The following is a 15,499-nucleotide window of genomic DNA, read 5'->3' as shown; positions in this document are numbered from 1 at the left end:
GAAGCCTATCACAAATGGTTAAGCAGTAAAAGATTAGAAGATGAAATAGAATATAAAAGAATAAAAGCCATAGCTAAAAGAGAAGTCAGAAAAAGACATAGAGAATCATGGAATAAATTTGTTTCTAATTTAGAACATGATTTATATAAAATAAGACCCAATATATATAAGATTTTGAAACACCTAAATGCAGATACCAAAGAAAACATAAAATTAAACACTGAATTGAAATTAGAAGAATTTCTAAATTACTACACAGAACTGTGGACAGACAAATATTTTAAAAAAGACAACTGGCAAACAATTAATGAAAAGGAAATAACTGAAGAAGAATTAGAAATCAGCCTGAAAGAAACAAGAAACGGAAAATCACCTGGAGAAGATAAGCTAGGTTCAGAACTATATAAATACGCAGGAACAAGATTCAAAGGAAGACTCTTATTATTTTTAAATAAAATTTACTCAACTGGTATCCCCCCAATAGAATGGAAAAAAGCAATTGTGATTCCTATCTTTAAGAAAGGTAATAGAGATGACCCTAAAAACTATAGAGGTATCAGTATACTAAATTCATGTTACAAAATATATAGCAGAATCTTAAATAACAAACTAATGAAATATTCCGAAAACTTTATTCTAGAGGTACAAAATGGATTTAGAAAAGGACGATCATGTATAGACCCAGCCTTCTGCCTAAAATTAATAATAGAGAAAAGAAGAGAATATAATTTAGAAACACATATTGCATTTATTGACTTTGAAAAAGATTTGACAAAGTTAAAAGAAACATATTATTTAACATATTAAAAGAAAGACAAATACCAAATAATATCCTAAAAGCTGTTACAAGTATATATGAAAATAATCAAACACAAATAAAATTAAATCATGAGCTATCATATACAAGAGAGATAAACCAAGGGGTCCGACAGGGATGTCCCCTCTCAGCAACTCTTTTTAATATCTACTTAAATGAAATAATAATAAAATGGAGTAAAAATTTACATCAAGGAATTAAACTTTCACCTACAGTTAACTTAAACACTCTCCTCTTTGCAGACGACCAAATAATAATTACCAATTCTGAAGATAACTTACAGAAAGCTATTTTAAATCTAAATGAGATATCCAAAGATTATGGTATGATAATATCAACGGAAAAATCAAAAACTATGGCCTTTAAAGGACAAGATCCAGCAAGAACTAAAATAGTATTAGATAACAAGATCTTAGAGCAGGTGAATTCATTTAACTACCTAGGATGTATGATCATTTATGAAAATGAAAAAGATATAAACATAAAAATTGCAAAATATTTAAAAATAACAGGAGTAATTAACTCTATATTTAAACCAAACCTAGTTCAAAAACAAACCAGGCTAAAAGTATACAATACATTACCCCTACCGGTCTTAATGTATAGAAGCGAAATCTGGACAATAAAACAAAAAGACAAACAAAGATTAACAACAGTAGAAATGAAGTTTATGAGAAAAACTGCAAAGTATACCCTGTTTGATCACAAAAGAAACAAAGATATTATGAAAGAATTAAACCAAGAACCAGTAATTGAAAAAATTAAAAAATATAAACATAGATGGATGGAACACGTTCAAAGAATGAAAACAGAAAGATTACCAAAACAAGCCTTAAAGTACAAGCCATTAGGAAAAAGAAAATCAGGACGTCCTCTTAAACGATTCAACGATGACTTCTAAGGCCGGAACAGGGCCATACTAGGCCTAAATCCTTGATACGTATGATGATGATGATGATCTATCATGCTTTGCCTTGAACTCATTCACTGCATATCACCCCCAACAGACTCAGGCAGCTTATTCCACTTATTCACCACTCTCCAAGTAAAAAACCCAGCTCTAACATCCTCTAACTACACTCTTGCCCAGCTTTCATGGATGTCCCCTAGTCCTCCCACCACTAGTCCTGTTCTCAAAAATATCCTCTGAATTAATCCTAGAAACCCTTCAGCAATTTGAATGTCTCAATCATATCTCCCCTTTTCTGCCTATCAACCATTTTCTGCAACCTACAAATCTTCAACCTGTTTTCATAAGGTTCATTCCATAGACCTGCCATCATCTTGGTTACTCGCCTCTGGATTCTCTCAACCTCCTCCCCATTAAGAAGAAACCTAGGTGATCAGATCTGGGCACAGTAATCAAGTTGGGGTCTTATCAAGGCTCGATACGGAGGAACAATAACTTGCTTATTTCTGCTCGTCAAAGTATTCTTCAGCATCCAAGTGATTTGATGAGCTGATTTAGCCACTTTCGTGATGTGTCCCCTAAACTTCAACTCCCTATCCACCAACACTCCCAAGTCCCTGGCCTCATCAATCTCCTGGAATACAGTTCCATCAATGTGATATACTGCTGCTAATCTTTTCACCCCAAAATGCATAACCTTACATTTTGTCACATTAAATTGACATCCATTCTTCTTAGCCCAGACTTCCAATCTATCCAAATCATCCTGCAAAATTTTGACATCTTCTGCATTCACTATTGATCTACTCAACTTAGCATCATCAGCGAACAAATGAACCGTTCCTCTCAGATCCTTCCCTATATCGTTAATGAACAAATTAAAACAGCAGTGGTCCAAGAACAGAACCCTGCGGCACACCACTAGTCACAGGCCGTCTTTTGGAACTATACTCGTGAGTAAACTATTCTCTGGTAACTCTCCATCAACCACCCTCCTATCCATCTCACCAACCCTATATCCATTCCCAAATGTTGTAGTTTATGGATTAGAATTCCATGTGGTATCCTGTCAAAGGCCTTAGCCAGATCCAGCAGTATCACTGTAAACCCATTACCCTTATCCAGTTCAGCCGTCACTGTGTGTTATAAAACCTGAGCAAGTTACTGAGGCATGATCTACCCTTCACAAATCCATGCTGTCCCCCATACAGTATCTAATTTTCATCAGTCCATTCCTGTATTTTTCCCTTGATTACTTTCTCCAAGACCTTGACAATGACTCCTGATATGCTGATCGGTCGGTAATTTGCAACAGTAGTCTTGGATCCTCCTTTATGCAGTGGAATTATATTCTCCTCTTTCCACCCCTTCGGGACCCAAGACTCAGATTAAACAATGTGTTCAAGGGCACTGACAATTCTTTAGCTGCTTCACGTAAGACCTGTGCTGGTATACCATCCAGTCCTCCAATCCCACAGATGTATTCACATTAAGGTTCTGTAATAGACTATTCACCTCCACTTCATTCACCAGAATTCCCATATAAACTAATGGTTCCTTCATTCCTTCAATGTCACCACCTGGATGATATACTCTTGCAAAGTGCTCACTCAGTAATTCCACTATATTGACTGATTCAGTGACCACCCTAACATCGGCACTCCTTAAAATCATTCTGCCTTGTACAGTTTTTCTTTTACTTGCAGCATATTGAAAGAACTGTTTGGGATTATCTTTAGTTTGCATGGCTAATTTCCTTTCATAATCTGCTTTTGCTTTTCCTACTGCACTCGTTACCCTTCTGGCCTGCGCTTTATACCATTCGTGTGCCTGCAGGTCACCTTTCTCCTTAAATTCCCTCCACAGTTGTTTCTTTTTTTTTGCACTTCAAGCTTAATAGTGTTATTCATCCATTTAATCGGAGTCCAGGTATACAGTCAGCCATAACCTCCTGCAAATGCTCCTTGACCACTTCCCATGCACTATAACATCCAGCCCTTGCAGTTTTACATACCATGACATGGTCATATTCATTACAGTCAAATTCTCAGATGTTATAACCAGGTCAAGCATGGATATGTATTCCTGACTGCATGCCTGTTGAGTGTTTTTTACCACTGTGCTGTTGCTGCTTGTTTCATTTAGCAATTTTTCGAAGTAATTACTCCATACTTCAAGGATGTTTTTTTCTTCAATTTTCATATCACCTTTATCATCTTTAATTCCTTTTACAGCACCATTTCCTCCATTACCGAGCTTCTTCAACAACCTCCAGAATATCTTGCCACCTTCTTCATATTTATTTTCTATGTTCTTACCAAAGTCTTCCCATGACATTTGTTTAGCTTTCTTACATTTGTCTCTGTATTCTCTAAGAGCACAAGCTGACTTATTTGCCAGAAACTTTTGATATGCTTTCTTCTTTTCTCTCACTGCCTCATTAACTTCCTGTGTTCACCATGAAGTTCTGATTTTTCTATCCTTACAGACAACCTCACCACATGCCTGTCTGGCTGAATCAATCAGTGTTTTCTTCAGGGGTTGCCAATGAATCTCCAAAGTTTGGTTCCTGTTCTCAAACTCTTTCATGTTTTCTTTAATGATGTTTGTGTATTTTAGTCTATAGTTCTGTAAGCTGAGAGCTGCTCAACTTTTATTTGCTTTAAAACTTCCTTACATGTTCTTCTTTTCAATATGAAATTCAATTTTATCTTGCTCAAGATTAAATGGTGATCACTTCCAATTTCAAATCCTCTGTACACTCTGGTGTCCTGCACCAGGGAGAAAACATCACTATCAAACAATAACATATTATTTTATTATTATTATTATTTAGGCCTCCAAGGAGTCAAAAGACTCGTCGTGGGAAGTCCTTCCTAGGAAACAAAGTCTATCATACCACTCCTTAAACTCATTGACCGGTCTCGCTCTCAACACTCTATCAGGCAATGCATTCCATTGTTCAACCACCCCTCCATGCAAAGAAACCACTCCTCACCCCTCTTGCTCACAGTTTCCTTTTTGTGTAACTTCCAGGGATGGCCCCTTGTCATCACTCCTTCCCATAGTTAATACAACTTTTCTTATTCCTTGCCTCTTCTCTCCATGTGAATTTGTGCACATTTCTATGTTGGAACATTGTGTTAGTAATAACTAGTCGATGTCTTGAGCAGAAATCCAACAGGTATTTACCATTATTATTAGCTTTGCTCTTTTCTCCAAATTTTTCCAAAATATTTTTGTATGTCTGACAATCATTTCCTACTCAGCTATTTAGATCCCCCAACAAGGACCAACTTTTCCTTGTTCACTGTGTCAGTTGCTTTCTGTGAAGCTTCAAAAAATTCCTCCACTTCTATCTTAGTAGAACCTTCTGTGGGACCATTAGGCACAAATAAGTCTCATTGTCCAGTTCCCCATTCTGATATTTGCCCACATCACTGTACTTGAGACTGCCTGGCATTCAAGAAGATTAGCCTTGTATTTAGTGTTGAATTCAATGGCTACTCCTTCTTTTCCTTGATTGTCATTGACTTTTGTCATGTTAAATTCTGAATATAACATTTTGTATTTATTGCATAGAAAGATCTCACCAATTCTTGTGTTTCTTGTTTCAGTCACCCCTATTATGTCGATCTGGTACTTATCCAATTCCTCAGCTAGCTCCATTTCTTTGCCATTCAGGCTTCTTATGTTGATAGTACCAATCTTGAACTCTGATGTTGAGTTGGGGTGTGTTTTAGGATTTGTTCCAGTAGCTGACTTTTCACTGGTTCCCTGGCAAAAACAACTGGGGCCTTGTTTAACTGGGCGATGCCCCAGCTGGTATAAAATTCTGTCATGTTGTACCATCATTTTATATTTTGGTTTAAGCCAATAAGAATTGGCTAAATTGCAAATTGCCAGCTCATCTTCATTCGTTCAGTATCCAATTGGAATGGGCTTAATTAGCTTGTTCATCCATTAGAAGAAACTAATGCATCAACACATATCATACTATACCATCAAAATTAACTTGCATATGTGGTGGCCACCACCTCAATCACTTGGTGAGCTCAAGTCTGTTCTGGTAAAAGAATGTGAGTTATTACCACGGAATCTTTTAGGCACCCGTATAAGGAGAATGGTCCATAGCTAATCTTCGTTCAGTATCTCGTGGTGCACCCTATTAGGTGCGATTGGACATTAGGTTAAAAGCCCTGGTTAATTCTCTGCATTCCTTTAAAGGCTATGTGGAGGTCTCTCATTTATACAGCTTTGATCCTTAAACACTCCATAATAATACTACTACTACTAATAATATCCACACACTTAGCCACTTACCAGGTCATTTCAGCATGATCACTTTCACCAACTGGAGGCAGAACAAGTCATGTCTTTAACTGAAACCTCTCTCTCTGCCATTATACTCAGGTCTAATACTCTTTAACCACAAGTTATTTCTCAACAGTTTAATAAATTTTGCTGATTCAACTGATCCACTAGGCCTGTAACAATATCTTGTCATGTATTTGATCTTATTAGACTCCACTCCACACCATATAGTTTCAAACTCACTGGTACATGGGCAGTTTTTACTAATATTTTAGTAACTTTCTACCCTATATGCAAGTAGGAACTGAACTCAAATTATCAGATAAATGTGTTGGTGTATAAGTCGTGAAAAATTTATATTACTTGGTTGTGTTGTGCAAGCTTTTAAAAAACAGTTTGGCATTTTCAGTAATTTAAAAATGGTCTGAGTCTGTTGCAAAGTAAAAATAAAATCAATGGAATAAAAGTGACACAAACATCTTTTTTTTTTTGCTAATTTGCAATTGGAATGGGCTTAATTAGCTTGTTCATCCATTAGAAGAAACTAATGCATCAACACACATCATACTATACTATCAAAATTAACTTGCATATGTGGTGGCCACCACCTCAATCACTTGGTGAGCTCAAGTCTGTTCTGGTAAAAGAATGTGAGTTATTACCACAGAATCTTTTAGGCACCCTTATAAGGAGCATGGTCCATAGTTATCAGGCCTGTTTAGTTATTAGAAGGGATCATATGCTGTACTAATGTTATGTGACCATATTTTCAAGCATATTATGTTTGCTTCTATAATGTAAATTTTATAGGTAATTCTTATACACCTTTATGTAATCCCCCTTACCTGTCCAACATTTCTCACTGTCACCTCATTTCATTGTTGTTCAATTGCACATCACTATGCCATATTTTATTCTGCTTTATCATAAAGAAACTGCATGAGTTACACCATGTTTCCTAAGTGTTTTGTTAATTTTGTTCAGCAGCATAAGTAGTCATACCCATTTTCTCTTGCATGTTAAGCTTAATGGCTTTTCATGGCCAAGTGTGACTTGCCTTCACATAATTAATGATTTAATAGGGAGACTAATCCTATTTGTAGTGCAGCATATTATGACTGTCATTACATGTGTTCTTCTGGCTGGTTTGCAGGATGAAAATTCAGAGTTTCAGGGAAAAAACCCTAGTACCTCATATGAGATCAGTTAACTCATGTTCAGTTGAAAAGCCCTGATAAAAGTTCTTATATTTTTTTATTTTCTTAGCCACTGAGCTAACTTGGCTAAGAAAATAGCATACTCTGAGTGGAACTTTGCAAAAGTTAGTCCAGTTCATAATGATGGCTGCATAAAGTGAAGAATTGGAGACCAGTGAATTTTCTTAGGTACACACAGAGTAATGGAAAAATTACTTAGGAATCATGTCCAGGATATCCTTAATAGAGATCACTGGTTAAGTAGAGCAGAGCATAGTTTCGTTAAGGAGAGAGATTGATTATGACAAATCTGTTTTTAATTTTTATGATGTCATGAGGGAAATAGAGCTTGCTTATGGCTGTGATGTAATTCATTTGGATTTCATCAGACCTTTTGGCAGCGTTCCACATAAAGAACCTATTGATTAAATCATAACAAACAAGTAATGATGATTACCTGATGAGGAAATTAGTTGACAAATAGATAAATAAAAAAAGTAGTGTTTAGAGAAGAGTCTTCAAAAGCCAGGTTTCAGTGTCAGGGCTTTCATTTAATATATTCACAAATGAGATATTAATAATTCACATTCAGATATTAAAAGTAATACCAAAGAGAAAATGTAATGCTAAGCTAGTCAGAGTAATTACTGTTCAGGTGACTGGAAACACTGGAAAAGTGAACAGGGAAGTGAGCTTTAAAATTTAATGCAAATATATGCATTTGCATATATTTGCATTATTATTATTTGTATAATAATAATATTATAACATTTGTATTATTAGACCTCTTCTTTTCATCTTTTTGAAAACCAGGTGATGAAATCTGTGTACCATTTTAGTTCATATGTGGTCATAATCAGAGCTTTATACAATGGAACCAGAACCTCACTTCTACAAGTCTATCCTTTGCATCATTCCCAGAATTCATTGCATTTTCCTCACAATTTTGGTAATATATCCTTTAAATTTTAGATACTTATCCACAATCATCCCAAGATCTCTTATTTCCTCTACTTCCAACAATATATTCCCATCCATCTCCATCTGTTGGCTGGGCATCCACAGATGCCGCACGTCACCCTGATGCTCGCCACACCAGGCCTTGCCATATAGTCTTGTTGTATGCTTTTCTGGAGACTTCAGCTCTCTGAAGACCAGTCACACACACACACACACACACACACACACACACACACACACACACACACACACACACACACACACACACACACACACACACACACCATCTCACTGATGGTCTACCTTTTTTCTCTTTTTCCAGGAACATTACCTTCTATTACTGTTCTGAGAAGTCCTCCTTCCATCCTTTCAATGTGTTCAAAGTATTTTAACTTTCTTCTGTGAATATCCTTAAGGAGCCTTAAAGTTCTACTGATCTTTTCTAACACCCATTCATTTGTACACCTTTCAGTATATGCAGGGCTGTTCTGTGGGTTTGCGCCACCTGGGTGCAAAATTTTTGTGTCCCCATTCCATTAAAAATTAAAAGATCCCGAAGTACAATAATACGCTATGAATCATTTTATTACACTGCACATTAAGAGGAATGTATATTAAAATAAATTTTATGAACGTGTTAGATTATACCGCCCCTAAATTATGTTGCCCGGGTTCATTGCACCCTGGTATATGATATCCTCAACAGTCTTCTGTAACATCACATCTCAAAAGCAGCTATCCTTTTCTTATCTGACTTCTTTAAGTTCCAAGTCTCACATCCATAAGTCACTGTTGGAAAAACAACTGCATCCAAAATCCTCAACTTTGTTCCCATGGAGATAGATCCATCCTCCCAGATTTTAGACATCTCTGACTGTTGTTTTAGCCATTCCTAATCTTCTTCTGATGTCTTTTGAACAACAATTCTTCACATTAATAATGGGTTCCAGGTACTCAAACTTGCTGACTTTCTCAATTCTTTCTCCATTAAGGTACACTTGTTTCTCAAGGCTTCCCTGTTTGTATATCCTTTGAGAACTATGATCTTTGTCTTGCTAGGATTGAGTTGGTCCTCTGTTATTACTGAACTTGTCAACTTGATCAAGAATTTGTCCTAGTTCTTCCATGTCATTACAGAGGAGTATGGTATCATCATCATACCTTAGCTTACTGATCAATCTACCACCTATCCTAATTCCTGTCTTGAGTTCATCCAGTGCTTCATGCATGATGTCCTCAGTATATATACTAAACAAGTGAGGATAAACTCCCTTTCCAACCTGAAGCCAATCATTTAATCTAACACCTGTTCTTATCGTGGCTTCTTGCTCACTGTACAAGTTTTCCATCAACTTGATAGGGTGTTAAGGAAAACCCATTCTTTTCATTACTTCCCACAGTTTCACATGCTGAACACAATCAAAAGTTTTAGAGCAGTCTAAGAAACACATTACCAGAGAGAGTCTAAATTCTTTATATTTTTCTTTGATCTGTCTAAGGCAAAGGATCTGATCTCTTGTGCCCTTACCTTTCCTAAAATATGCTTTTCCTCAGGCATCTCTGCTTTAGCTTTGTATGACAAAACCTCTGTTTGACAGTAAAAAAAAAAAAAAAAAAATAGTGATTTTAGGAAAGAAACAGTGTCCAGTGTTATTTAGTATCCAAAAGTAGGCAGTAACTATGTAGTCTATCAGGATATGTAGTTTTTTGTAAAGACAAAGGGAAAAAAGGGAGGAAGAATGTTATTGATGATGGCAGGGGAGTTGGGCCCATCTAGTCGGGTGGAGAAGCAAGGAGGAAATACTGATAGTGGTTTTGAAGCAGTATGGTGTGAAGTGGAGGTAGACAGGATAAAATGTTTAGTAGGGTGGTGCTATAGACCTGGTAATGTAGAAGGAAATTATTATTATTATTACCCAAGACCTCACAGAGTCAAAGATTCATCTGGGAGGTCCTTTTATCATACACACAGCTCATCTTACCATACTTTAAACACACTCAAATTCTCTATAGACACCACACTCTCAGACAAGGCATTCCAATCATTCACAACTCTGCATGAAAAAAAAAAACCTGCTTCTCACTCCCCTACTCACACCCTCTTTATACAGTTTCCGGGGATAACCTCTGGTTCTCCCCTGATCTCCCATCAATGCTGGAGACAGCATTGATCTTATGACAACCCCTTACTAACTTGTAGGTCTCTATCATATCCCCCCCCCCTCTTCCTTCTGCCCACCAGACTGCAAGTTGCATCTTCCCAATCTTTCCTCATACTCGACATTCCAGAGAACTACTTACTCAGTCATCTCTGGATCCTTTCCAACATCTCTTCGTCCTTCTGAAAACCAGGTCCCAAATCTGGGCACAATAGTCCATGTGTGGCCTAATCAAAGCCTTATACAATGGAACAAGAATCTCCCGACTTCTACAAGTCAGTGTTCTCCGCATCATTCCCAGAAGCCTTTGTGTTGTCTTCACAATTTTGGCTATGTGTCCCCTAAATTTCAGATCCATATCCACTATCACTCCCAGATCTCTTATTTCCTCTACTTCCAACAATATATCCTCAACAAGCATAAATTCTGCATCCCATCTTTGTTTTCCAAATTTTAAAACCTTACATTTTGCAACATTGAACTCAGTCCCCATTTCTGTGCCCAATCACTCAATTTATTCAAGTCTTCTTGTAAGGCCACAAGATGTGTGGTTCATGGTTCACCCCAACTTTGCATCATCTGCAAACAACCGAATATCTCTATCCAAATCTTCACCAATATCATTAATATACGAGTTAAACAGTAATGGCCTTAAAACAGACCCCTGAGGCACACCACTAGTGAGTTTCCTTTTCCTGGATATCACTCCCCCCATACACAACTTGTTGATACCTATCAGATAGCCAGTCTCCAATCCAATGCACTAATCTAATATCCAACCCCATCTGCTCCATTTTGACTATCAACTTATCATGCAGTAATCTATCAAAAGCCTTTGTGAAATCTAAGTATATTACTGTGTCTCCTTCTCCTCTGTCCAAGGAGGCAGTCACCTTATTGTAATAAGTAAGTAGATAATTAAAACATGACCTCCCTTTAGCAAATCCATGCTGTCCATCAAAGATAATACCATTGTTGTCAACCCAATTCTGGATCCTAGGTCTCACAAGCTTCTCCATCAAATAGACACAGCTAGGCCTACAGTTTGATGCTTGAGTTCTATCACTCACCTCCTTTATGAAATCTTGCCCTCCTTCCACCCCTTAGAAACTTGATCCAGTGCAAGACTCGCATTAAAAATATATGTCAACTCTCTGGTACATTCCTTCAGAATATGTGGTGATATATTATCAAGTCCCACAGCCTTATTTACATCTAGTTTGTTCAACTCCCCATACACCTCTTGCTTGCTTACAGTCAGTCTCTCCTCCCCATCATCAACTACTCTCAATCTCTCCATGAAATCACATTCACAAGATTGAAAGACCTTTATGAACTATTCATTAAGTATCTCCACCACACCTTCTGCAACAGCTGTCTTTATACCATTTTCTCATCAATGTCATCCTTCGATAATCATTCTTTCTTTTGCTGCCTGCCTACATATCGAAAGAACTTCTTAGGATTCTTTTGTGGCTTCATTAGCCTACTGCCGTTCATACTTCACTTTAGCTACCCTCACCAACCAAGTCACCCGCCTTGCTTGGTCTTTGTAGTCCTCATGGAATTGATTTTTTCTACTTCTCTTATGCTGCCTCCATGATGCCCTTTTTCTCTGTATCACATGCTTAATCTCTTTATTCATCCATTTCACACCTACCTTATTTAACCTTCTCACCTTTGGAATACATTTAGACATTGCATCTACTAGATAGTTTTTGAAAATCCTTCAAGCTGCATTGATCTCTTTTCCAACTAACTCCTCATTCCATGCTACATTTGCAGACCGTCTCCTAATCACCCCCCTGCCCCTTGTAGTTCCACATATACCCTTTTCTCACAGAGGTCCTCGCACTGCTGCCAACCACCTAGGTAAGCACCTCATGTTCACTCTCACCAATTGGTGGGTGATTTGACACCTCATTTATAATTACATCCTCTGATGAGATGACCAAATACAAGACCCTCAATCCTCGTGTGCCCTCTGTTACATAACTACCTCTGTTTGTTTGAGGTAGTTATCCCTCAAAAACTCATTTTCTTTACTTCTAGTTGCTATCACATCATTACAGTCTATATTGCCATAATTAAAATCGCCCATAATGATCACACTTTTCTTATTTGCTTGGCTAATTTGATTATACATTTCATAATCATTACCATCCACATTACCTGGTCTATAACAACATCCAACCAAGTATTTCATTCCATTCACTTCTATCTCACACCATACTGCCTCAAAACCACTGGCACTATTTCCCTCTTGCATCTCCACTTTGTATGGACATAACTTTTCTCTATCATCAATAGCACTCCTCCTCCCTTTTTATCACTTCTATCCTCACGAAACACACCATACCCTTCCATCTCTATTCCTGTCAGGATGTCGTCCTCATCTAACCACGTCTCATTTATTCCAACAATTTTTGGATGAACAGACTCAATTAGTGCAACCATTTCATCCCTTGTTTCTTACACTTTTAGCATTTGTATACAACCACTACAGCTCATTCCTGGATCTATTTCACTCATACCACTCATTCGATGTAATCTCTCCATGCTTTCCATTTCCCTTTCTCCTTATTAATTTTAGAACCCCCTTCAATTCCAACTGTTTCCTCTTGATCCCAGGTCATCCCATTCCTTTCCTGTCTACACATGCTCTCACATCCTCTTGGAGTATCCACCTTTCTCATGCTGTTTACCCCTGTCCACCTGAGTCTCCCTGTTCCTCTTGCACACCCATTCTCTCATTTTCCATACTCATGCCACTCACTTCCTCATTCATAACCACCTCTTCAATCTCTCCTGCTCTTCCACTTCACTTCCCACTTGATTGGAAATGTTTATACAAATTGGTCTGGGTAATAAAAGGGTGATCATTATGGGCAATTTCAATTAGGTAATATAGACTGGAATGAAGAGACAGGTGAATTTCTTGAGTTTTTAAGGGATGACTACCTTAAGCAGTATATAAGAGGCCACATATGCACCAAGGGATCTGATTATCTCATCAGAAGATAGTGTTGTAAATGAAGTGTCACATCATCCCCCAGTTGGCGAAAGTGACCATAAATTGATCACTTGGGTAGTGGACAGCGATAACAGGACTTTTGTGAAAAAGAGTTATGTGGAACTATAAAGCAGGTGATTATAGCAAACTTGGGAGGCAGCTTGCAGTTATAGCATGGAATGAGAAATTGGATGGGAAGGAAATCACTGCTGCTTGGTCTCTACTCAGGAAGTTTCTGGCAGAGGCAATGACTGAGTGTATTCCAAAGGTAAGGAGATTAAATAAGTATCTTGACTTCTCCAAATTAACCTTCAAGATCTCATAATGATAGTCTTCCAGATCTTTGGCAAATGAATGCAACCATACTTGAGAGTGCTTTGTAGCTGATGCTGATTCTAACAAGTAGGCTAAACTGCAGGCACAAGGAACTTTATACACTCCAGGATGTGCATGTGCAAGAGGATGAAGTTGAAAGTGGCATGGAGATCATAATTGCAGAGAAGTTTAGCTAAGTTTTCTGATGTACCCTTAATATATGGGATGGAAATGGTTTTGCTGTGATCCCTATGCATTGGTTTCAGGAGAGATGTGTGATGCACACAGTATTTTATCTGTTTTATATGGTCAGAAGCCATTGCCTAAAAAGGTGTTGTGAAGATACCTGAATTCAGTTTCAAGGGCTGTGTCATTTGTACAAACAGCCTTGAGTGAACGTTTTCAGGATGTGATTGCTTGTATAAATACCGTTTTGTATTGAGTGGGTTTTTTGCTGAACAGGGAGACAATTGTCTCCCCTTTCAGTTGACTTCCTGCTCTTATTAATTGCAGTTTTTTTTTTTTTTTTTCAACTTATCAGCAGTATCCTCTCCCATACTACTCTTTCTATCCTCTTCCAATAATCTCTCATCTGGCTGCAATTTTTACCCTTGTCCATCAGTGTTGGACCCCCCCCCCCACCCACCGCAAATATTCATTATGAACTTGTGGCATTAGTATATGTGAATTACAATATCTCCATGAGTTTACATTTACTCCAGCATCTTTTAATGATTGCCTCAGTTGCAAGCTGAGAAACTAGGTTTATCATCCTTTGATCATTTTCATTCTCACTTGCTTTCCTCAAGATTGTGCCATCATCAAAAACTGTATAAGAAAGGTGTGAAGAAAGGAGTGAGGATCAGGTTCTTTGCATGGAGAGAGGTTAGTAAGTGGAATGCATTGCCTGAGAGTGTGGTTAATGTAAGTACATTGATTAAATTTAAGGCAAGGATTAATGAGTTTTGTGTGTGACCGTGTACCTTCTGTGATGAATCTTTCACAGCCTGGTGTAGGCACTAATAATAATATTATTATTATTTTACTTACACATAGAGTTAACATGAAAAGTGCACAGACTGATATGCCCACACATGAAATATGCAACTTTATATAAGTTGATGTTGATTTGAAAGTTATGCCTAACCTTAGATTTGATTTTCAGGAATATATATATATAATCTTATTTTTCTGACTATAGCTGTTCAAAATGAAAGAGATAGAATCAGCTGCAGGAGGCCTAGTTATGATGACAATGGAAATAACAATGGGCTTTCACTGACAACTCTGCTCAATGCTGAAATATACTCAAGACAGGTGAGTTGTTATGTGATTAAAAAAGGTAATGTGTTTCTTGCTCAGCCTTATGATTACTAACAAAGACATTTGAGCATTTATAGCACCTACAGGAAATAAGATGTACCAATGTGAAAAGCTGAGAGAGAGAGGGAAACATTTCATTTTAATCATTGATATAATGCACACTGATCCATTGTGATAGTTTCTTATCTATTTACTGATGCAGCAAGTTGCTGTTTATTTTATTTTATTTATTTTTATTTTAAATAGCAAATAACAAAACAGTTTTATTTCATAAATCCTATAATTTTCATAAATTTAAGAAATGTATTTCCACTCTTTCTGGTATGTGTTTTTCACTTATCATAAAGAATTCATAAATTCAAATTAACATATCATAGTAAACTATGATATGTTATACTTATAATACCTAAAAGAAACTATATTCTTGTTTTTATCCTTTACCCAAGTATGAGCAAGCAAAGGTTTTGCATGTGAAGTATCTTCATGACTAGG

General features: G+C 37.1%; 1 protein-coding gene across 4 annotated transcripts in view; it reads left to right on the top strand.

The window, feature by feature from the left end:
• LOC150096605 (hepatocyte nuclear factor 4-gamma-like) overlaps positions 1-15,499 on the top strand; it is a 283,786-nt gene that overhangs the window by 222,417 nt on the left and 45,870 nt on the right. For all 4 annotated transcript variants that reach the window (XM_090408547.1, XM_090408546.1, XM_090408545.1 and 1 more), the window contains exon 3: positions 14,886-15,001. In XM_090408547.1, coding sequence (XP_090264673.1) covers positions 14,886-15,001 — 116 coding nt within the window. The remainder of the gene's footprint in view (positions 1-14,885; positions 15,002-15,499) is intronic.

The sequence above is a fragment of the Typopeltis vanoorti genome, chromosome 18 (genome assembly GCF_054136105.1).
Source record: "Typopeltis vanoorti isolate ZY-2024b chromosome 18, IOZ_Tvanoo_1.0, whole genome shotgun sequence".
NCBI classification, from domain to species: Eukaryota; Metazoa; Arthropoda; class Arachnida; order Uropygi; family Thelyphonidae; genus Typopeltis; species Typopeltis vanoorti.
The sequence above is the reverse complement of the archived record's forward strand: the minus strand, read 5'-3'. Positions and strand labels throughout refer to the sequence as shown.